Source organism: Theropithecus gelada, chromosome 20 (assembly GCF_003255815.1).
Source record: "Theropithecus gelada isolate Dixy chromosome 20, Tgel_1.0, whole genome shotgun sequence".
Lineage (NCBI taxonomy): Eukaryota > Metazoa > Chordata > Mammalia > Primates > Cercopithecidae > Theropithecus > Theropithecus gelada.
The window spans coordinates 15,682,781-15,706,636 of record NC_037688.1 but is presented as its reverse complement, the minus strand read 5'-3'; the positions used below and the strand labels follow the sequence as shown (position 1 = coordinate 15,706,636).

At 54.9% G+C, this 23,856-nt stretch overlaps 1 protein-coding gene across 1 annotated transcript in view; it reads left to right on the top strand.

The window, feature by feature from the left end:
- The window catches only part of KIFC3 (kinesin family member C3), a 105,421-nt gene extending 82,216 nt beyond the window's left edge, over positions 1–23,205 (top strand). Inside the window, exons 4-19 of the mRNA XM_025369809.1 lie at positions 8,533–8,598; positions 9,130–9,273; positions 9,379–9,618; positions 10,428–10,601; positions 11,182–11,329; positions 11,409–11,539; positions 14,139–14,250; positions 15,805–15,986; positions 17,162–17,266; positions 19,119–19,249; positions 19,828–19,951; positions 20,193–20,322; positions 20,409–20,638; positions 20,979–21,113; positions 21,585–21,693; positions 22,510–23,205. Of these exons, the coding sequence (XP_025225594.1) occupies positions 8,533–8,598; positions 9,130–9,273; positions 9,379–9,618; positions 10,428–10,601; positions 11,182–11,329; positions 11,409–11,539; positions 14,139–14,250; positions 15,805–15,986; positions 17,162–17,266; positions 19,119–19,249; positions 19,828–19,951; positions 20,193–20,322; positions 20,409–20,638; positions 20,979–21,113; positions 21,585–21,693; positions 22,510–22,535 (2,187 nt within the window). The 3' untranslated portion in view covers positions 22,536–23,205. The remainder of the gene's footprint in view (positions 1–8,532; positions 8,599–9,129; positions 9,274–9,378; positions 9,619–10,427; positions 10,602–11,181; positions 11,330–11,408; positions 11,540–14,138; positions 14,251–15,804; positions 15,987–17,161; positions 17,267–19,118; positions 19,250–19,827; positions 19,952–20,192; positions 20,323–20,408; positions 20,639–20,978; positions 21,114–21,584; positions 21,694–22,509) is intronic.
- The last annotated feature ends 651 nt before the right edge of the window (positions 23,206–23,856 follow it).

Here is a 23,856-nt window from a genome sequence, read left to right as displayed (position 1 = left end):
AAAACTAGCTCTTGCCCTCAAATGTGTCTTGTTTGGCTGCCGTCTTCTTCTTCTTCTTTATTTTTTTTTTATCATTTTAAAAATAGATGTAACATAAAATTTACCATCTTAAGCATTTTTTGTTTGTTTGTTTGTTTGAGAGAGTCTTGCTCTGTCACCCAGGCTGGAGTGAAGTGGCACGATCTCAGCTCACTGCAACCTCTGCCTCCTGGGTTCAAGGAATTCTCCCACTTCAGCCTCCTGAGTAACTGGGACTACAGGTGCGCACCACCACACCTGGCTAATTTTTGTATTTTTAGTAGAGATAGGGTTTCACCATGTTGGCCAGGCTGGTCTTAAATTCCTGACCTCAGGTGATCCACCTGCTTCAGCCTCCCACAGTGCTGGGATTACAGGCGTGAGCCACCGCGCCTGGCTGATCTGAAGCATTTTTGAGAGTTAAGTTCAGTAGCAGTACATTCTCGTTGTGCAACAACCATCACCATCTGATATGGTTTGGCTCTGTGTCCCCACCCAAATTTCATCTCGAATTATAATCCCCACATGTCAAGGGAGGGACCTGGTGAGAGGTGAACGGATCATGGGGTGGTTTCCTCCATGCAGTTGTTGTGATAGCGAGTTCTCATGAGGTCTGATGGTTTAAAAGTGGCAGTTTGCCCTTCGTGTGCTCACTCTCTCTCTCCTGCTACCATGGAAGACATGCCTTGTGTCTCCTTCTCCTTCTGCCAGCATTATAAGTTTCCTGAGGCCTCCCCAGCCATGTGGAACTGTGAGTCAATTAAACCTCTTTTCTTTTATTTATCTGTTTATTTATTTATTTACTTACTTATTTTTATTTTTTGAGACGGAGTCTCTGTCTCCCAGGCTGGAATACAGTGGCACAATCTCAGCTCACTGCAACTTCCACTTCCTGGGTTCAAGTGATTCTCCTGCCTCAGGCTCCTGCGTAAACTGGGACTACAGGTGTACACCACCATGCCCGGCTTTTGTATTTTTAGTAGAGACAGGGTTTCACCATGTTGGCCAGGCTGGTCTTAGACTCCTGACCTCAAATGATCCACCTGCCTCGGCCTCCCAGAGTGCTGGGATTACCGGTGTGAGACACTGTGCCTGATGAAACCTCTTTTCTTTATAAATTACCCAGTCTTAGGTATTTCTTTATAGCAGTGTGAAAACTCACTAATACACCATCCATCTCCGGAACTCTTTTCATCTTCTCCTACTGAAATTTGGGCCCCATTAAACAGTAACTCCTCATTCTCTATCTATCTCCGTGGGTTTGACTACTCATGTAAGTGGAATCATCCAATATTTGTCCTTCTGTGACTGGCTTATTTCACTTAGTATAATGTCCTCAAAGTTCATCCATGTAGCATGCAGCAGAATTTTCTTCCTTTTTAAGGCTGGATAATATTTCATTGTATGGATAGACCATATTTTGTTTGTTTTGTTTTTCCATTCATCCATCCATGGGTTGCTTCTACCTTTTGGTTACTGTGAATAATGCTGCTATAAAAGTGAGTGTACAAGTATCTCTTTGAGTCCCTCCTTTAAATTCTTTTGGGTAGATACCCAGAAATGGAATTGCTGGATCATATGTTAGTTCTATTTTTAATTTTTTGAGGAACCATTATACTGTTTTGCATAGTGGCTGCACCATTTTACATTCCCACCAACAGTGCACAGAGGTTCCAGTTTCTCCATATCCTTATGAGCACTTGGTTTTTCGTTTTCTTTATTTATTTGTAGAAATGAGGTCTCGCTATGTTGCCCAGGCTAGAGTGCAGCAGCCATTCATGGTCGTAGCTCACTGCAGCCTCTGAACTCCTGGCCTCAGGCAATCTTCATGCCTCAGCCTCCTGGAGTAGCTGGGACTTGCTCCTGCTTATTTTTATTTTTGTAACAGCCATCCTAATAGGTGTGCAGTGGTATCTCATAGTGGTTTTGAGTTGCATTTCCCTAATGCCAGCGATATTAAATATCTTTTCATGTCTGTTTTAGCTATTTGTATGTCTTCCCTGGAGAAATTTCTGTTCAAGTTCTTTGCTCATTCTTTAATTGGGTTTGTTGTTGTTGAGTTGTAGTTCTTTATATATCCAGAATAATAGCTCCTTATCAGATTAATGATTTGTGAATATTTTCCACGTGTTGCCTTTTCACTCTGTTGATAGTGTCCTTTGTTGTACAAAAGTGTTTAATTTTGATGAAGTCCGACTTACCTATTTTTTCTTTTATTGCCTCTGCTTTTGGTGTATATCCAAGAAATCATTGCCAAATTTAATGTCATGACATTTTCTCCTCTATTTTCTTCTGAGAGTTTTATAGTTTTAGCTCTCACATTTAGGTCTTTGGGGCTTTTTTTTTTTTTCATTTTGACACAAGATCTTGCTCTGTTGCCCAGGCTGCAGTGTGGTGGTGTGATTATGGCTCACTGCGGCCTTGGCCTCCTGGGCTCAAGTGATCCTCCCGCCTCAGCCTCCCTAGTAGCTGGGACCACAGGCATGTGCCACCATGCCCAGCTAATTTTGTTTACTTGTTGTAGAGACAGGGTCTCCCTATGTTGCCCAGGCTGGTCTAGAACTCCTGGGCTCAAGCAGTCCTCCAACCTTGGCGTCCCAAAGTGCTGGGATTATACCATGCCTGGCCCTCTTTGATCTATTTTGAGTGAATTTTTGTATATGGTATAAGGTAAGAATCCAACTCCATTCTTTTGCCTGTGGATATCCAGTTTTCTCAGCACCATTTGTTGAAAAGATTATCCTTTCCCACATTAAATGGTCTTGGCAACCTTGTCAAAAATCATTTAACCATGTATGTCAGGGTTTATTTCTGGACTCTGTATTCCATTCCATTGGTATTTATGTCTGTTTTAATGCCAGTACCACACTGCTTTGATTGCTGTAGTTTTTTTTTTTCATTTGAGATGGAGTCTCACTCTGCCGCCCAGGCTGTAGCACAGAGGCACGATCTCAGCTCACTGCAATTTCTGTCTCTCGGGTTCAAGTGATTCTCCTGCCTCAGCCTCCTGAGTAGCTGGGACTACAGGTGCCTGCCATGAGGCCTGGCTAATTTTTGTATTTTTAGTAGAGATGGGGTTTCGCCATGTTGGCCAGGCTGGCCTCGAACTCCTGACCTGAGGTGATCCGCCTGCCTCGACCTTCCAAAGTGCTGGGATTACAGGCATGAGCCAGTAATTGCTGTAGCCAATTGCTGTAGCTTTTTAGTGAGTTTTGGAACCAGGAAGTGTGAGACCCTCAGTCTTTCAAGACTGTTTTAGCTATATGGTGTCCTCTGATAAGGATTTTTCTATTTCTTCAGAAAATGTCATTGGGATTTTGTTAGGCATTGCATTGAATCTGTAGATCACTTTGGGTAGTATCGACACCTTAACAGTATTAAATCTTCTAATCCATGAACATGGAATGTCTTTCCATTTATTGGTGTCATTTTTAATTTCTTTCACCAGTATTTTGCAGTTTTTAGCATACAATATTTAACCTTTGTTAAGTTTATTCCTCAGTACCTTATTCTTTTTGATGCTATTGTAAATGGAATTATTTTCTTAATTTCCTTTTTGGATTGTTTATTGTTACTTGTAGAAATGTAACCGATTTTTGTGTGTTCATTTTGTATCCTTCAACTTTGCTGAATTTATTAGTTCTAATTGCCCTGCTTTTAAAATCAAATTAATTCCAACATTTAAATCTTAATTAAATTCATATAAAACTCTAGACTTCCTTTTTGTCATGAAATATTGGAAGATGTGGCACCTCTGAGCTGACATTCCCACATGGCACCCACCGCTTGAGGTCGAGTGGCAGCTCCTGCCTTTGGTGGAGATGAGCATCCTTCAGCACACTCCAGCCCCCCCACCCTTTCTGTCTCTGCTTACCAACCTCATCCACAAGCTCTGCTCTGGCTGGCCCCTCATGCATTCAGCATTCTTCCTACATGTACTTACTGAACACCTACTGTGTACCAGACACTGGGAGTACAGTGCTGAACACAACAGACAAAAATCCCTGCCTTCACAGACCTTTCCTTCGCATATATCACTCATTTAATCCTCGAGACAGCCTCCAAGAGGTGGCCTCATTATACAAATAAGGAAACTAAGAGACATAGAGAACTTAAGAGACTTGTCCAAGGTTACCCAGCGGGTAAGGGAATGTCTGGATTAGAACCTGGGCAGCCTGGCTTAAGAATTCAAATTGTCAGCTGCTATTACTTGCCTGTCAGTGGCAGAAGGACCCAGAGGTGAAGACTTGGCAACAGAGGCAGGGTGGCATGGACAGGGGACAGACAGGCCTGGCCAGTGGTCATAGAGCCAGGATCAGGCCTTCTGTGGGCTCCACAGGGTGTGCTGCTAGGGCCGCCTGGCTGGCCTCTGGGCTGAGTTTCCTTGAGGTTGTCTGGATTCCAGGCCCTCTGGCCTTCTCAGCTCAGCAGTTTCGGCCTGGGAGAGGCTGCTTTTCCTTAGCAGACAGCTGATGATCATTGCTGGGCTTGGTGGGAGGTAAAGAGGTAACCAGCAGGTTTTCTCTCTGTGATAGTAAGAGGCCGCCTTGGAAGCAGACAGCTGAGAAAACACAGACCTGGGCTGGCCGGCCCCGCCCTCGGTCTAACAGCTTCTGCCTGTGAAGTGTAAATGCAGGTGGTGTCAAGTTGGCAGACAGGCCCAGCTCCCTCTTCCCCTTGAGCAGGCAGGGCCGAGGCCCCCTGCAGCAGGCCCGTGACTTAGTTGTTCTGGCTGATGAAGAGCTTGGGCCTGGGAGGAGTGTCGCACAGCCCCAGCCTGGTCCATCCTCAGCCCTGGATTGACGTCCATGCTGTCCTGGAACCGTCTCAGCGGCCTAGTGGGGAACCTGCTTTCTCCTCCTTCCTGTGTCTTGGGCTCAGGCATGTGCCCGCTGCCCCTTTGCGGCCACAAGTATGTATCGAGCCCATGGTGGTGCTTGGGACCCTCCCCTGGTGGGCTTAGAGACACGGACGGCCCTTGCTGGCTGGGAGCTGCGGTGAGTGTGTGAAGGGCCCTCGGTCTCCCCTGAGGAAGGCCCTGCCTTCTGGCTCTGCCTGCTCTTGGCTTTCACTGCTCCCAGGCCGTCTCCCATCGGCCTTCCCCAGGTGCCTCCACTTCTCTCTGACTTCTTGCCTGTTTTCCCTAATTCTGAGAGATTGCCTGCCTTCAAGTGCAGGAGAAAGCGGACATCTTCCCCACAAGCCCAAGACCTACACCTAGTAGAGCTGGCCAACCGCCTGCCACGGAGCAGGTCACTGGTGCCTGGGCCAGAGTGCTCGTGGTGCCAGTCTGCTGCGTCTCAGCCACAGTCCCCCTGCTCTGCTGCCCGCAACAAGCCAGAGATGACCTAGTGTCTGAGATCTCTGAGTAAAGAGGCCTTTTACAGCCCCTTCCTCAACTCCCTCACCATCCCCCATGCTCCCCGAGCCTGATCCCCCCACATTGCAGCCACCTCCTTCTGGGCACCCCTCTGAGATTCCAGACAGAACCCAGGAGCCCCCAAGTTCCCATTGTGATGCAAGGACAGAACAGAACCCCGGGCCGCAGGCAGGTGGCCAGTGGCTATCCCGCCTCTCACCCCCAGCAAACACTGGCAAACCCTGCTCTCCTTGCATCGGGGTCGGAGTGCCTGGCAGTGGCGACAGTGGAGACGATCAAGGTCAGCACGCCCAGCCCCATGCTGAGGCAGCAGCCTGTCTAGGGGAGGGAGGTGGGGTGGAAGGAGACTCCAACCTTTTGAAAAGGAAGTCGATTCACTTATGTCAGGGTAGGAAGAGTAGGAATACATATTCTTTGAGACTGAAAAATTACTGGCTGGGCGCAGTGGCTCACAACAGTAATCCCAGCACTTTGGGAGGCTGAGGCAGGAAGATTGTTTGAGGCCAGGAATTCAAGGCTAGCTTGGGCAAAATGGCAAGGCCCTGTCTATATATTTAAAAAAAAAAAAAAAAAAAAAAAAATTAGCTGGGCGTGGTGGTATGTGCCTGTAGTCCCAGCTATTCGGGAGGTTGAGTTGGGAGGATGGCTTGAGTCCAGGAGGTCTAGGCTGCAGGGAGCCTAGATCGTGGCACTGCACTCCAGCCTGGGTGACAGAGTGAGACCCTGTCTCAAAAAGAAAAAAAACATTACTGAAAAGCATAAAGATTTTGTCAACTATAATTCCACAACCCAGAGATCCCCACTTTTTAGTACTGTATATTCAATGGTTTTTCAGATGTTTCTTGGACTTAATATGTTGAGCGTTTCCCCATGATATTTAAAACTCTTGATAAACATGGATGTAATGACTGAATGTCCATGTAATGTATATACACATTGTAATTCAGCTGCCCACTCCTCTAAGCGTGGGTATTCAGGGTATTCTCAATTTTAGGACTAAATTAGCAGAAAGGCTGCCTCATGCAAACTGTCCCTACTCCCACCTGGAGCCTAAAGGACTTGAGCCGTCCTCTCGTCGGGCACTGAGTGGGCAGAGAAGTGGTGCAAGCTCTGCCTCCCTGCCTGGCCTGTGGCCCAGCGTGTTGCTAGGAAGGAATGTGCTTGTCCAGGTGGCAGCAGAGCTGACCTCCTGGGGCCTGGCCTTTGGGTCACCTGCTTGTCCCCCAGGAGGCCTGGCTGGGTCCCCAGCCTTTCACCTGGGTCTTGCATTTTGGAATCCCCCTGCCCCACTTCCCAGTAGGCAAAGCCAGCTCCCTGGCCTTTTTCTCAGAGGTGGGGGTGGATCCCTTGGTCCACCCCTGACCACTCAGAGCAGGCCTAACTGCTGTGAGTCAGCGCTCTCTCCAGCCCTGGGAGACAGGGACCTCCGAGGCCGAACACTACCTTGTTTGATGACAGGGACTAGCTTGATGACATCTCAACCATGTAAAGTAGGGAGATTTTACACACACCCTGCAAAATCCAGATGTCTGGCCTGTCTTAACTATGGCTGATGCATGCTGCTGGCTGTGCTAAGGGGGCAGACTCTAAACCTCTTTTTTTTTTTTTTTTTGAGACAGCCTCGCTCTGTCACCCTGGGGTGCAGTGGTGCTATCATAGCTTACTGCAGCTTCAGACTCCTGGGCTCAGGTGATCCTAACCCTCCGGATTACAGCTGGGATTATAAGCGTGCACTGGCACACTTGGCTGAGTTTTGAAACTTTTTGTAGAGATGGGGTCTTGCTATGTTGCTCAGGCTGGCCTAGGCTTTTCTTGAAAGATGAGAATTTTCGCGATGCTGGGTGTACGTTTTCACCTCCCGTGGTCTGAGGGGAAAAAATGGTGGCCGCCTTCTTAGGGGGTTCTTGGGAGTCCAGCCCTGCACAGCCCCTCACCCGCCTTACCTGGCTTTCCCCTGTAGTCAGTGGACGTTGTTGCCTGTCATTTAGTAATGAGAACCCAGCTGTGTAAACCTCCTAAACTACCACATAGGAATCTGGCTCTTAACATACCTTTCCTGAGGTGAGGGATGCTCACTACAGGACGTTCTGCAAGAAAAGTCCTAAACATGCCCTGACGGAAGCTGGAGCCAAAGTCTGTGTCTGCGGATTGTTTCCTGAGGAGAGGTTTCTGGGGGTGGGCTGATGTGAGACCAGGGTCTGGGCCTTGGGAGGGGATGGCTGGCTGGAGGACAGCTCCGGGGAAGGGTTGCTTCCCTGGGATCTGCCCTCATGGGACTGGCACCATGATGGTGTCCCCTCTTCTGGGGTCGGGATAAGCCAGGTAACCATGGCTTCCTCATGGGGTGCATACCCTCTTCCCCCTCTAATAGTCTTGGCCGCCACAGCTCTCCTGCAAGGCAGATTGGGAGCAGGGGTGGACACAGGTTCTAAGTGTGCTCTGGCTACTGGAAGACCCATCTCCACAGGTCGACTTGCCAGAGACCACCCCAAGTGGAAAATTCTAGGGGCTGGGCCAGGGTGAATCCAGGGCTTGGAGGACCTGGAGTATGTATAATCTGGGGGCCCCTTTAAAGAGAGAGAACATGACATTACATAGACACAGGCAGGTAGAGGAGAGAGAACATGACATTACATAGACACAGGCAGGTAGAGAAGAGAGAGAGAACGTGACATTACATAGACACAGGCAGGTAGAGGAAAGAGAACATGACATTACATAGATACAGGCAGAGACAGGAAAGAGAGAGAACATGACATTACATAGACACAGGCAGGGACAGGGCTTCGGAAGGGGCTCGTGGAGTGAGGGGTCCTGAGGGTGGGCTGCCGTTGGGTGGTCCCAGGTGGCGTTGGGGTGGCTTTGGTTGCACTTGCTCTCTGGGCTTTCCTGAAGAGCTGGGGCTGGCTCTGTCCTGTGGAGGGAGAGGGCACGGGAGGCTGTCAGTACCAGCCTAGGTTTCGCTCACCTGAAGTCCCAGGTGTGACGGGATGCTTGAACATAGGGGAACCTAAGGCCACAGCCTTAGAAGAAGCCACGGCCACATCAGTCATCCCTGGTGCTGGGCAGGAGGCCTGGGTGTGGGCTGGAGCTGAGGACTGAGTCTCACCTTGCTCCTGACTCTGTGCCCATAGGTGGAACACCTGAAGGAGAAGCTCATTAGCCAGGCCCAGGAAGTGAGCCGACTGCGATCTGAGCTGGTGAGGCCACAAGGCTGTCCTGGGGCAGCACAGGGGGCTGGCCTGGCCCTGTGTAGATGGGCCCTGCCAGGGGCAGGGGTGCAACCCTCTCTCTGCTGAGCCCACACATCCATCCCACCCTGTCTCAGAAACACACCGAGAGTCTTATCCCCACGTCCTGGTACCCTCAGAGGCCTTGTGGCTCCAAGGGGTGGGAGATTCCTTCCCGGTTGCTGACATTAAACAGGAGTGTGAACCCTGGTAGAAATATGTCTCTCCTTGTGACTTTCACACTCAGAATAGGGGCAGCAGGGCAAGCAGGCCCTGGGTTGCCACCCTTCTCGACTCTGCCCTCCAATGTCTTTCTCTTGGTTTCTCTCTTGAGCTCGTTCCCTCCTCTCTTGCACTTGCCTTTTTCTTTTTCTCCTTCCCTCTGCCTTTCTCCTCACCTCCCCTCTCTCCCCTGCCCTTGTGCCATCTCCGCTGGCCTCTCTTCCTTCCCCTGCCATCTGCCCTCACCACATGCACCCCCTCGGCCCTGGCTCTCTGCAGGGGGGCACCGACTTGGAGAAGCACCGGGACCTGCTGATGGTGGAGAATGAGCGACTGAGACAGGAGATGCGGCGCTGCGAGGCCGAGCTGCAAGAGCTACGTGCAAAGCCGGCAGGTCCCTGCCCGGGTTGTGAGCACAGCCAGGTGAGCAGAATGGCCGCAGCCCCCATGCTGGTCCTGGAGGGCCACCCCGGCTCCTCAGAGTGAGCCTGTCCCTTGCACTCATCTAGTGCCTCCCACTGGCTGCAGGAGAGTGCCCAGCTCCGTGACAAGCTGTCCCAACTGCAGCTGGAGATGGCGGAGAGTAAAGGCATGCTGTCAGAGCTGAACCTGGAGGTGCAGCAGAAGACTGACCGGCTGGCTGAGGTGGAGCTGCGGCTCAAGGACTGCCTGGCTGAGAAGGCACAGGAGGAGGAGCGACTCAGCCGGCGCCTGCGTGACAGCCACGAGACCATTGCCAGCCTGCGGGCCCAGTCCCCACCTGTCAAGGTGAGCCCTGGCCCACCTGATCTGTGCCTCAGCCCAGTGCCCCTCGGTGCCTGGGGCAGGGCCAGCCCATTAGAGGAGCTTGACCTGGTCAATAGGTAGGTGCATGTGGGTGGAGGAATCATTCCAATTCTGTGCTTGATCCTGCCCCTTTCCCTTCCTGTATCCAGAGCCAGGCACCGAGTAGGCATCCAACAACTGAGGTGCCAGGCACAGATGCAGCGCAGCCTCTGGATTCTGCCCCCATCTTTGCCTTTCTTGTTTGTACCCAGGATGGGGCCCCAGGCAGGATCATAGTAGCCTCTTGTTAAGAAGAGAAGGTTCCAGGCCAGCCGCGGTGGCTCAAGCCTGTAATCCCAGCACTTTGGGAGGCCGAGATGGGCGGATCATGAGGTCACGAGATGAGACCATCCTGGCCAACACGGTGAAACCCCATCTCTACTAAAAAATATAAAAAACTAGCCAGGCGAGGTGGCGGGCACCTGTAGTCCGAGCCACTCAGGAGGCTGAGGCAGGAGAATGGCATAAACTCGGGAGGTGGAGCTTGCAGTGAGCTGAGATCCGGCCACTGCACTCCAGCCTGGGCGACAGAGTGAGACTCCGTCTCAAAAAAAAAAAAAAAAAAGAAGAGGAGGTTCCAGGAGACCCCCCAGCTTTCTGGAAAGCCAGGACCTCAAGGCTCCTCTAGTTTTTTCCGGGTTTCTGAGTGGGATGTTCCTGAGAGTTCCTTCCCCTGGCCGGCTGCGTCTCAGGGTCTGGGGTGAGGTCTGGTGCCTGCTGGCTCCACGCACCATTCTTCCCTCGCCCCGCAGTATGTCATCAAGACAGTGGAGGTGGAGTCGTCTAAGACCAAGCAGGCCCTCAGCGAGTCCCAGGCCCGCAACCAGCACCTGCAGGAGCAGGTGGCTATGCAGAGGCAGGTGCTGAAGGAGATGGAACAGCAGCTGCAGAGCTCACACCAGCTGACCGCGCGGCTCCGGGCGCAGGTACACAGGCTGTGTGGGGGCACACGCCCAGCCAGGAAGCCAGAGGCAGGCCCTTGGGCCAATGCACCGGTTAAGCATTCGGACACCCCACAGACATGGGGTCCAGTCCCTCCTCTCCCCGATGGCCATGGGACCCAGGGCAAGTTTTGTCCGGTGTCCATTTCCTCATCTATTATAACACGGTCTGGTCCCAGAACCCACCTCACAGTGGGGACTCAGGAACGTGATCCCAGGAAGCTTTTTGCCCAGGGCCCAGCACACAGGCTTGCTCAGTAAGTTCTACAGTGGTACTCGTCACTGTCATCACAGAGGCCCTCTCCTACCTTCCTGAGGGCACGTGACTTGGGCACCTGATGTGTGCTTAGTACTGGGTTGGTGTTGGGGGCCAATGTACAGAGCTCACGGCCCTTTACGGGGAGAGAGACAAGGCCATTCTCCCCCTCCGTGTGTGCACACGTGTGTGTGCATGTGTGTTCATGGGCATGGGAGGTGACCAGTGGGGCTTCTTTCTCGGTATGGCACCTGCCCCTCTCCCTCCCACACCTTGAGGTACTGAGCCTTTTCCTGGTCTGGCTGCCAGATTGCCATGTACGAGTCAGAGCTGGAGCGGGCCCATGGGCAGATGCTGGAGGAGATGCAGTCCCTGGAAGAGGACAAGAACCGGGCCATTGAGGAGGCCTTTGCCAGAGCCCAGGTGGAGATGAAGGCTGTGCACGAGAATCTAGCAGGTGAGCTGACTGGGGCCCTGTCTGCCCCACACCGCGGCCTCTCATCCCCTCCCGCCTCACAGCCCAAGTGTCCCCATAGGCGTCCGGACCAACCTGCTGACCCTGCAGCCAGCACTGCGGACCCTCACCAACGACTACAACGGGCTCAAGCGGCAGGTGCGTGGCTTCCCGCTGCTGCTGCAGGAAGCCCTCAGGAGTGTCAAGGCCGAGGTGAGCGAGGGCAGTGGGTGGGAGGGTCCAGGGTGAGGGAGCGCACTGGGAGAGGCACGACATCCACCCAGGGCTTCCCTCCAAAACTCAGACAAAGCCCCTCAGACAGCAGCCCCTGCCCCACCCACCATGACACTTACTGCTGCCCTTATAGGCCCTGTTTGAAACTAGACTGCTTAGGGCAGGCATTCGGCTATTTGTCTTACTATGATTCTTTAAGCCAAACATGTTACAGATAACTTCATATTTCAAACATGCAGGCCAGGCGCGTTGGCTCACACCTGTAATTCCAACACTTTGGGAGGACAAGGCGGGCGGATCACAAGGTCAGGAGTTTGAGACCAGTCTGGCCAACATGGTGAAACTCCATCTCTACTAAAATCACAAAAATTAGCTGGGCATGGTGGCAGGTGCCTGTTAATTCCAGTTACTCAGGAGGCTGAGGCAGGAGAATCACTTGAACCCGGGAGGTGGAGGTTGCAGTGAACCAAGATCGTGCCACTGCACTCCAGCCTGGGTGACAGTGAGACTCTATCTCAAAAACAAAAAACATGCTACATACATATTTTTTAAAAAATTATTTATTAGAGACAGGGTTCATTATGTTGCCCAGGCTGGTCTTGAACTCCTGGCTTCAAGCAGTCCTCCTGCCTTGGCCTCCCACAGTGCTGAGATTATTGGTGTGAGCCACCATGACTGGCCGATACAGTCTTATCTCTGTTAGGTTTAACTTAATTCTTTCAAGCTGTACTTGTACATATGAGAATAGCCAGCACCTCTTAAGTGCCTCCTACATGTCGAGCTGTTTATAGCGGTTAGCTCCTTGAATTTGTATGATAGCTTTGCAGAGACTAATATATTTTGGGAACAGAATATAGTTCTTCTCCTTTAAAAGAGTATGTCAGTAATACGTGGACATGGTGAAAAGTCAAACTCCATAGCAGGGCATCAGGTGAATAGGAAAGGCCTCTCTGCCACGCACCCAACTCCCCCAGTGTGGCCTCTCAGCATTTCCCCCTGACCATTCTGAGCATGCTTAAGCCAATTGATATGTGTGTATGTGAATATATGGTAGGCCCTTCCCCCACTCACAGGTTCTGCGCTCCCAGATTCAAACAACCACAGATCAAAAATATTTGAAGAAGATTAAAAATAACAGTACAACATTTAAAAATAATAGAAATAAAAATAACATATAACAACTATTTACACAGCTTTTTTTTTTTTTTTTTTTTTTGAGACAGTGTTTCGCTCTTGTTGCCCAGGCTGGAGTGCAATGGCGGGATCTCAGCTTACTGCAACCTCCACCTCCCGGGTTCAAGTGACTCTACTGCCTCAGCCTCCTCAGTAGCTGGGATTACAGGCACATGCCACCATGCCCAGCTAGGTTTTTTTTTTTTTTTGTAGTTGTTGATTTGTATTTTTAATAGAGGCAGGACTTCACCATGTTGGCCAGGCTGGTTTTGAACTCCTGACCTCAGGCGATCTGCTCACCTTGACCTCCCAAAGTGCTGGGATTGCAGGCATGAGCCACCGCGCCCAGCCCCTACCTGGCATTTTCATTGTATTAGGTATTGTAAGTAACCTGGAGATGATTTAAAGTACATGGGCGGGGCTGGGCACAGTGGCTCATGCCTGTAATCATAACACTTCGGGAGGCTGAGGCAGGAGGAGCACTTGAGCCCAGGAGTTCAAGACAAGTCTGGGCAACATAGTGGGACCCCATCTCTACAAAAATAAAAAAACTAGCTGAGTGCAGTGTCCTGCACCTGTAGTCCCAGCTACTCTGGAGGCTGAGGTGGGAGGATCGCTTGGGCCTGGGAGGTCGAGGCTACAGTGAGCCAAGATAACACCATTCATGATGAGTTTCCACCACGTCCACGGAGCTCTGATTGCACTCCAGCCTGGGCAACAGAGCAAGACCCTGTCTCAAAAAAGTAAAGTATATGGGAGGATGTGTGTAGGTTACAGGCAAACACTATATCATTTTATATCTGGGGCTTGAGCATCTGTGGAGTTTTATATCCTCCATGGTTACCAAGGGACGATTGTATACACTGTATTCACTTTCCTTCTACCCCAGAAAGGGGACGTGTGATTCTGTATACAGCGGGATACTGTATGTGTGATTTTGCATCTTCTTTCCCCCTGTGAAATGTAACTGGGAGATCTTTATAGATTCATGAGTTAGATGGTATTGTCCCTGTTTTCCAGATGTGAAAATTGCGGCTTAAAGACATTGAGTCAGCAGTCTCAGGTCCCCAGCTACTCAGGGGCAGAGCTGGAATTTGAGTCTGGTTGAATCACATAGTCAAGCACTCGTGCTATGGTGTGGAGGTTGAGTCCTGGCTCTATGCTTATTAGCAGAGCAGCCTTGAGCTGTCAGCTTAGAGTCTCTGGGGCTCAGTTTCATCATCTGTAAAATGGGGATGGCAGCAGTACCTACCCAGAGGGGTGATTGCGATAGTCTGACATGTGATAGTGTGTGTCAGGTAGTCAGCCAGGGGCAGGAGGCAGTGAGCACCCCTCAGGGGTGGGCAGTTGGGCCAGCAAGGCTGATGGAGCTGACCCCCTGACAGTGGTGTGCACCCCCCATCAGATAGGCCAGGCCATCGAGGAGGTCAACAGCAACAACCAGGAGCTGCTGCGCAAGTACCGCCGTGAGCTGCAGCTGCGCAAGAAGTGCCACAACGAGCTCGTGCGGCTGAAAGGTGACTGCAGGAGGGCTGGGGGTGGACACCAGCCTCGGGGCCTCGACCTGGCTTGGCAGTCATGCCTGGAGCTCACCCCACCGTTGAGGCGCTATTCTAATCCCATCTCTGTAGATAAGGAAACAGAGGCACAGAGAAGGCAGGGAACTTGCTCAAAGCCACAGGGATATTAAATGGTCCACCTTGGATTTGAACTTGAGTCTGTCCAGCTCAGAAGCCCTGGCCCCAGTGCTTGGGCAGGTGACTCCCCAGGCCCTGGATGGCCGAGGGGTGTGGTACTGCAGCACTGGGTTGTTGGCAGCTGGAAAGCCACTTGTTCTGACCTGGGGCCTGGTCAAGCTTGAGACTCCACCATGCACTGCATGGAGCTCTAGAGTGCCTGCTCTGTGCCAGGTGCCGTTCCAGCCCGAGGCTATGGTCATGGCCCCACAGACTGCCTCCCGGTGCTCACTTTAGTATAAGAATGGACAATGGGCCGGGCGCGGTGGCTCAAGCCTGTAATCCCAGCACTTTGGGAGGCCGAGACGGGCGGATCACGAGGTCAGGAGATTGAGACCATCCTGGTTAACATGGTGAAACCCCATCTCTACTGAAAAAATACAAAAAACTAGCCGGGCGAGGTGGCGGATGCCTGTAGTCCCAGCTACTCGGGAGGCTGAGGCAGGAGAATGGCGTGAACCCGGGAGGCGGAGCTTGCAGTGAGCTGAGATCCGGCCACTGCACTCCAGCCTGGGTGACAGAGCGAGATTCCGTCTCAAAAAAAAAAAAAAAAAAAAAAAAAAGAATGGACAATGGTGATTGTCAGGGAACCCCAACCCTGCCCCTTTCCAGGGCTGAGACAGGCTCTCCTGGGTATGGGACAGGCAAATGTGTTGAGGGGCTTCCCAGAGAAGGCAAAGTTAGAGCTGAGACCTGGATGGTGAGCTGGAACAGATGGGTGAAAAGGGAGGGCAGGTGGGCCATGCTGGAAGTGGGGGATGTTTCCTCTTCATTACAAGAGCACAGGACTCCCAACGAAGGCTGGAAGTAGATGGTGGCATGACCAGCTCATGCTGCCAGATACCCTTGTGGCTGCCCCACTATCTGGGCCCTCAGATACACCATCAGTCATCACCTGCTGCCAGGCCTATATGCCCATCTGATTCCTAAGCCCTGTCCTGCCATTCAGGAGAAGGCTCTTTGCTCACTGGGGCCCAAGCCCCTCACTGTCTAGATGAAGAAACTGAAGTCCAGGGAGGAAAAGAGAGTATCCGTTCTGGCGTCTCATCCTGACTGGGTGCAGTGCCTGAGCCCCACAACTGACCTTTCCTCCCCATCCCCAAGGCAGAGCTCCACCCCAGTCAGCTGGTCTGTTCAAGAAGAAATGTACTAAGTGAATTCATACTATAGTGTGAATGATGGATAACAGCTTTGTGGGCCCCCTTCCCCTAGGGGGCTGTGCTTAAAAGTCAGGGGACTCCTAGGCCAACTGGTCTGCCTGGGACACCAGTGGACCAGAGTGGAGACTGGTCTTGACATGGCCTGGGCCCATTTCCCCATCCCCAACCAACCCAGGGAACATCCGAGTGATTGCTCGTGTCCGGCCAGTCACCAAAGAGGATGGGGAAGGACCTGAGGCCACCAATGCTGTGACTTTCGATGCCGACGACGACTCCATCATCCACCTGCTGCACAAGGGAAAGCCTGTGTCCTTCGAGCTGGACAAGGTGTTCTCCCCACAGGCCTCGCAGCAGGACGTGAGTGTGGCCCCATGCGGGAAAGGGAAAGCAATGGAGAGAGGGAAAGACGGACTCACAGGGAGGGAGAGGGGCTGGGCAGGAAGAAGAATAAGAGTGGGGGGTACAGGAATCAGAAGTGGGGAGCCAGGGTCCCGCACCTTCCTCTGGAGGACAGAAGAGGGTGGGAAGTTAAGACTGAAGGCCTTAGAAGCCTCCTTTGGAAGGAGAGATCCAGAAACAGCCCATCCCCTCCCATGGCTGTGGTTCCTTCCATCCCCAAGGCCCCTTCTACCATGTGGCCCCGCCCACCCTTAAGGCCCATCCCACTATCATAACCCATTCCATTCTCTCAGCTATGGCTCCTCCCACCATGTGGCCCCTCCTATATCCAGTCCCTTCCACCACATGGCCCCACCCACAGCCCCTGCCACCACCATGACTTTGGGTCCTCCCATCCACGTGGCTCCTTCTACTGCATGGCCCTGCCCACTCTCAAGGCCCCTCCTTCCATCACAGCCCATCCTACCCTCATGCTGTGGCCCCTCCCATCTGCATGGCCCCACCCACACAGGCCCCTCCCACCATCACAGCCCCTCCCACCCTCATGGCTGTGACTGCCCACCCACATGGCCCCATCCATCTTCATGACCCTGCCCATCTTCTCCATCTGGGAGTACCCTCCTGTATCAGTCCCCTGGGCCTTCCTAGGAATCCCCCGACCCCCTGAGGCTGTATGAGAACCATGTGTTCTCAGTGTCCACTCTTCCCTTGTCTCTGCCCAGACCAACCTGCCAGCCCTACCAAGGCCTGTGCCCTCCTGTTCTCATGTCTGGTTCTGTCTTTGCCCCCATCCGCTGATGGCTGGCAGGCAGGCCCAGGCCAGAGAGGCCCCAGGCATGTGCTGGCCTCTGCCTTCCTTGTGCTGAGTGCTCTTTGAGAGAGAGCAGGAGGAGCTGGGGGAAGGGCAGCAGGCACCGGCCTGTCTTCCCTGCAGTCTTTGGGCGGCCCAGTTGCCCACTGATGTCTAATGTATGACTCACGAATCACGAATCATTGTGAGCTGAGTGACTGCAGTAACACGTGCTGTGGTGTTGCTGAAGGGCAGCATGGTTGGGGAGGTGGCTGGACTTGCAGCTGGTGGTCCCAGTGGCCCTGGAAGCCCCCCACCAGCCTCCCTCCCACCATCTTCCCAGGTGTTCCAGGAGGTGCAGGCCCTGATCACCTCTTGCATCGATGGCTTCAATGTCTGCATCTTTGCGTACGGCCAGACGGGTGCCGGCAAGACATACACGATGGAGGTGGGTGCTGCCCCACGGGGTGGGGGTTCACAGTGAAGTATGAAGGGAATGCGGCTCCTTCATTGGTCTTGGGGTTTTGTGCAGTGTGTGTTTTGCCTCATTTGGTCCTCACAACCCAGGAGCAGAGGCTGTAGTTATCTGTGTTAGCCCCAAGGCACCAGGCCTTAAGAGGGGGCCCCCTTGCCCAACGGTACCCACAATGGGCCCAGCAGGACTGGGGAAGAGGCAAGGGGGGTCTGTCATCACAGGGATCTTGGCCTGGGGACAGAGTCCAGGGCAGGCCACCCACCTCTCTCAGGACCGGGGCTGCATTTCACCTTGACTCTGCACTGCACGCTCCTGCTTTACGGCTGCCTTGGCCGGGCCTGGGGGATCTGGGATGAGTGGTTGGTCTCAGTCCTCAAGGAGATCCCAGGGCAAGACTGGCATGCGAAGGCTGTGGTGGGGGAGCCCAGCTCTTGCTGGTGGCCCCTGGGGCCAGGCCAAGGCTTCCTCTCCCTGCCCGTCACTGGCGCCCTCCCAGGTGTGGTGGAGCAGGTGGCTGGCCAGGGAGGGGGGCGTTGAGATGAGGAAGGATCTTGACTGTGGACAGAGGGCAGTGGAAAGCTAGCCCTGACTCTTGAGGGGTGCTGTGGGATTCCCTAGGTCAGAAGGAGGCCAGGTGGTACGGCATCTGGGCAGGGGAAAGGGCTGGCCAGGCCTGCTGGGCAGGGAGCCTGTCATGGCGGCCCTCCATTTCCCATCTGGACTCTGCTGTTCCCTCAATTCTGGAACTAGTGAGACTAGTTAGTGGGGGCAGGCCAGGCCAGGTGGGAGGAGGAAGGGGGTGTGTGCAGCATCCCCTGGGCTCCCTGTTCTGCTTTGGGATTGCTTAGAGTTGAGTTGACCACCAGAAACATCAGCGTTCGTCCTCAAGCGTATCTGCTGATGCCTGAGGCATATCGGGCATTGTGCCAGGTACAGCTTTGACCCAAACAGTCCCTGCCTCCACAGGGGGCCCTCCCCACAAGGCCAACCTGACTGTGGGGAGGCAACACAGTCCACATAAATCAGCAAGTGTCCTGTCAGGCCAGGGAGAAAAATAAAGCCAGGGATGTGGAACTGACTAGGGGGAGGGACAGGGCATTTGGGGGTGCTGGGCGAAGGAGCAGCCTCCCTGAGGGAGATGACAGAGCCGACCACGGGGAGGTCAGAGGAGCACCCAGGGCAGAGGGAGCTGCAGGGCCAAGGCCAAGAGGCCAGAGCATGCCAGGGGCACCTGAGGCCCGACCAGGAGGCCCCTGCGGCAGGAATAGAGAGAGGGTGAGAGATAGTCAGAAGAAGGGCGAGGGCCAGGCTCCCAGGGCCTCGAGGGCCCAGGTAGGGACTCCAGGTTTCCTTCTAGAAAGGCCGGCCCACCCCTCCTGCCCCAGGACACTGGTCCACTCCTCCCTGTGCCTCCTCTCCACCACCCACAGAGCCCAAGCCTCAGCCTCCCTGAGATTGAGCCCCTTTCTGGGCAGTGGTGGGGTCATTCATTCCCAGCACCCCTCCCAGGTGGCCCCACAGGGCCAGGCATGCATCTGGCCGTCAGCTGGCCTATGTGGGGTCTGGGCCAGGCCCCTCACCCCAGTGCTGGACAATGAGTCTCAGGGTAGTCCTGGCAGGGCGATACCATTTTAATGGTGGGGAAATAGAGGTGCAGTTGCCTGCAGCTGGTGGAGGGCATTTTGGGGGACAGTGGCAGGTAGGTAGGAGGTTTGGGCAAGGAGGCTTGCCTGTGAGGAGTAGCCAAGGGGCTTGGGGGACAGACGCCACACGAGCATCTTTGGGGACAGGCCTGGCTCACTGGGGCCTTTCCTTCTGCCCCCAGGGGACCCCCGAAAACCCAGGTATCAACCAGCGGGCCCTGCAGCTGCTCTTCTCCGAGGTGCAGGAGAAGGCGTCTGACTGGGAGTACACCATCACCGTCAGCGCCGCGGAGATCTACAACGAGGTCCTCAGGTGGGAGCCCCAGGGTGTGCAGAGCAGGCCTCAGGGGCAGCTTTGGGGTCCTCCGGGGTGGTGCTGGAACGAGGTCCTCAGGTGGGAGCCCCAGCATGTGGGGAGCAGGCCTCAGGGGCAGTTTTGGGGTCCTCTGGAGTGGTGCTGGAGCAATGGGGGATAGGAAGTGGGGTCTTCCTGAAGGGAGTACAGGGAACAGATGAGGCCATCAAGGGACCTGGCTGCAAGTCCTGACTCAGCCCATCGGTTTGGGTGGTCCTGTGGGGAGGAGGGGCTCTCTCTCAGCCTGCCCCAGCCCAGACCCAGGCAATCCTTGCCCCTACCTGTGGGCTACACCAGGTGGCCGTGGGTGAGAGTGGGCAGCTGGGGGCCCTGCCCACAGGGCTCATTGCATTGTGGAGTGAGAGCTCTGCGTCAGCTGAATGCGGTGGAGGAGCTGGAGGAGGAGAGATGCGCTCAGCTGATGGCTGAAGAAGGCTTCCTGGGTTGGGGGAACATTCCTGGCTGGGGGGCTGGGTGCAGTGCAAACAGCAGCCAGAAATGGGAGGAGGGCGTGACTGTCTCACCTACCCCTCCAGGGACCTGCTAGGGAAAGAGCCTCAGGAAAAACTGGAGATCCGGCTATGCCCAGATGGCAGTGGGCAGCTGTATGTACCAGGGCTGACTGAGTTCCAGGTGCAGAGCGTGGACGACATCAACAAGGTGTGGAGGGAGCCCCTGACCACAGCCACGCTGCTCTAGAGGACAGAACTGGGTTTGAATGTAGGCTCTGCTGTGTCCTAAGCACGCACCCTTGGGCAAGTCCCCACGCCTCTCTGAGCCTCAGTTCCCTCATCTAAACTGCAGAGGGTGGTGCCACTCCTTATGGGTGCTTGGAGCCAGGTGACTCTGAGGACCCCATTCTCAATGCTGTGCCTCTGCCCTCCCGCTCCCAATCCCCCAGGTGTTTGAGTTTGGCCACACCAATCGCACGACAGAGTTCACCAACCTCAACGAGCACAGCTCCCGCTCGCATGCGCTGCTCATCGTGACGGTGCGAGGCATGGACTGCAGCACGGGCCTCCGCACCACGGGTGAGAGTGGCGGGCAGCCTGGCCTGAGGATCCCCACAACCACAAGGGGCATGGCAGGCCTGATCTGCTGGGTGCCCTCCCTGCAGGGAAGCTGAACCTGGTGGACTTGGCTGGCTCCGAGCGCGTGGGCAAGTCGGGGGCTGAGGGCAGCCGCCTGCGGGAGGCACAGCACATCAACAAGTCGCTGTCAGCTCTGGGGGACGTCATTGCTGCCCTGCGCTCCCGCCAGGGCCACGTGCCCTTCCGCAACTCCAAGCTCACCTACCTGCTGCAGGATTCACTTAGTGGTGACAGCAAGACTCTCATGGTGGTGCAGGTGAGTGCCTTGGGTTAGGGCGGGCCAGTCCCTAGAGTGGAGGGGCTGCGCTAGCAGCGAGACCCAGTCACCCCAGGCTGTGCAAAGGGACCCTTGTCTCAGCAGCTCCATAGTCAGCAACAGCCCCCAGCCCCAGACCTGGCCACACACACCCTGTGTGACTCCCAGTCCCTCCTCTCCACCTTTGACCACGCTACCTCTGCCACCTTGCCTGCCCTCCCACCCCATCTCTCAGTCCTCTCCAGGAAGCCTTCTGACATCCCCAGCTGTGAGCTCCCTCTGGTGACCCTGCTGTCCCTCCAGCTGGCCTGGTTGGGCAGTGAGCTCTTGTGTCCCGTAGGTGTCCCCTGTGGAGAAGAACACTAGCGAGACGCTCTATTCCCTCAAGTTTGCTGAGCGGGTGCGCTCTGTGGAGCTGGGGCCTGGGCTACGCAGGGCAGAGCTTGGGTCCTGGTCGAGCCAAGAGCATCTAGAGGTACGGGGACTGTCACAGGCCTGGCTCAGGTGGCCCTGGGTCAGAGACTTTGGGTCATGGCAGGAGTGGGGAACTGAGCGGGGACGTCCTGAAGCAGTGGGGACGGGGAAGCTGCCGGAGGTGGGTGGAGCTACAGTTGGAACCCACAGCCAGGAGCCTCTTCAGTACAGGTAATTCTTCTTGGCCTCAGAGGTTCCTGTGGGGTGACCAGCTGGCCGTGGGGGTGGCACACAGTAGGTACTAGTTGTACCTAGCACACAGTGGTAACTAGTTGACTTCTTTACATGTATTATCTCGTTTAATTCTTACCATAACTGTGAGGCTGGGGCACGAGCATCATGCCCATTTTGCAGATGAGGAAACTGGGTGTTAGCAGGTTAGGAGGCAGGGCAGGGGAGTAGAGAGCAGCACAGCAGGGTGGGGAGCCAGGGCAGCCGTGGCCCACGCCCACCCGCCCTTCCCTGCTGACAGTGGGAGCCGGCTTGTCAGACGCCACAGCCCTCAGCACGGGCCCACTCAGCCCCCAGCTCTGGGACCAGTAGCCGCCCTGGATCCATCCGGAGGAAGCTGCAGCCCTCGGGTGAGCCTGGGGTGGAAGTGTGGGTGGGGGAGTCTCCCCAGGATAATAGTCACCAGGCTGCCCTTACCTGGATTGGCTTTCTATTTTCTTTCCTTTTTAAAAAGTTCTTACAACTTCTCCAGAACCTGTTTTACAACCTCCCCTGCCCCCAGGCAGTCATCAGGGCAGACAGTGCTGTGTTCAGTCTGCAGGTGGGAAATGGAAGGTCCGTGGGGAGGGGTAGTGTAAGGAGACCCCAGCCTCCCAGTTTGGGGTGCTGACTCTACCCTGGGACCCTGCTCTCTGAGGGTGGGCTGGCTGGGCCTGTGCAGTAAGCCCCCTCCAGAGCAGTCCCTGCATCCCCCTCCCTGCACCTCAGCTGCCCTGGGGATAGAAAGGGCAGGGCTTGCCTACGTCCTAGGTGAGGAGTGAGCCCCACCACAGGACTGGGATCCAGGACTCCAGCCCCTGTTTAGCCCAGATCATGGGAAGGCCTGGCCTGTCCTTGAGTCCAAAGGGGTAGAAGCAGCAGGGTCCTGTGGGGTACTGGCCTGAGGCAGGCCCACCAGTGAGACGCCTGTCACTTTGATTTCAGCCTGACGGCTGGGGCTGCAGCCTCTAGGTGAGTGTGGGGCCAGTGGCCCAGGGCTACCCGCCTGCCCGCCCCCGTGGGTTGCAGGGCTGCGCTGGGGCGTTCTGCTGCTCAGGGCTGGGTCTAGCCTCCGCTGGTGTTTGTCTGTGTGCTTCTGCTGGGTTCCCTCCTGCTCTTGGTGGCACCTGTTGTGGGCTGCCGGTGGGCGAGTGGACAAGAGGCTGATGATCCCGGTGCCCCTGCAGGGAAGTCGCGGCCACTGCCCGTGTGACGGATGTGACCCCGCTGGGCCTGGAGCTGGGCCCCAAGGCCTCACAGGCCTGTTCCTGCTGCAGCGCCAGGACCCCTGGAGGTGGAGGCAAGAGTGAAGGCTCCTCTTCTGCCCCATCTCCCCTCAGAGATGAGAAACATGTTCAGAAGGAAACGGTGTCTCTCGGCTGTGGCTCTGGGTGCAAATTGCATGGGCGGAAAAGCGGGGGTGGCTGCTCTTCCTGGCGGGCCTGGGCTGTCAGTGAGCTGGGCCCCGTGAGGAGGGCAGGAGAGTGGAGGAGGGCGGGCCTCTCACCCAGGCTGCCCCAGCTCCTCTCCTCAGCTTGCAGGACTGGCCAGCCCCCTCCTTCGTGGGTGGGCAAGGAGCCTCTTGGCAGGCTCAAGAACCATGCGGACTGGGGTGGGTTGGTGGCACCAAGGGCAGCCCTCCCCGCCCCTCTCCTTCAAGGAGGGTCCCGCAGCTGGGGTGTGTACAGAGGCGCACGGCCTCCTGCCACGGGGCCGTGCCGTATTTATGGCTGACAGAGGCAGCCAGTGGGTGGGGGATTCTGCTGCTCCCTCACCTGCCTGGCTCACTGGTCTCTTGAATTTTCTTCCCTCTGAAATCCTATTTAAGAACTTTTGGAAGCTTAGCCATTTTTACTTATTAAAATAAAAGCCTTTTTACACAAGTATGGTCTGAAAACGTTGGCCTGTGAGCCCCTCTTGGTCTGCTAAGGGGGATGGGGCACTGGCAGGTCCTGTGGACTCCCGTGCTGGCTGGTCACCCCACAGCCCTCCAGGAGCTGTCCTCTAGTTCAGTTAGGGACATGCATCCTTAACAACTGGGGGGAGCCCGCGCTGTCCCACCCTGGGTCACTTTCTCTGTTGTTTGTGGTCACAGTCACCTCATGCAGTGCCTACCGTGTGCCCACAATAACTGACCGACCTCCCAACAGGGGCATCCCTCCATGTTACTGATGGGAAGGAAACTAAGGCTGGAGAGAGCTTTGAAAGCTCATTAAAGCCTTGCCCAAACCATGCTGGCCTTCCGGGTTACTGCTGGGCACCACCCACTGCCCACCCTTTGCCCTGGCCTTTTCCCTCTTCAGTGAACTGGCCAGAGGTCCGAGCCACCTTCCTCCAGTGCCGAGGACCCTGACCACCCCGGGACAGGGCTGTACCTGGTCCCTGCCTTGGGAGCAGGAGGGGGCCCACCTGTCGCAGTGACCACAGAGCGGTGGGCCCTTTCCCGCCAGCCAGTGCTGGGGGCTCCAGCAGGGAATGACAGCTGATCAGAGCCCTGCTCAGAAAAAGGGGCAGGTGCCTTCCAGTCCTGCCCC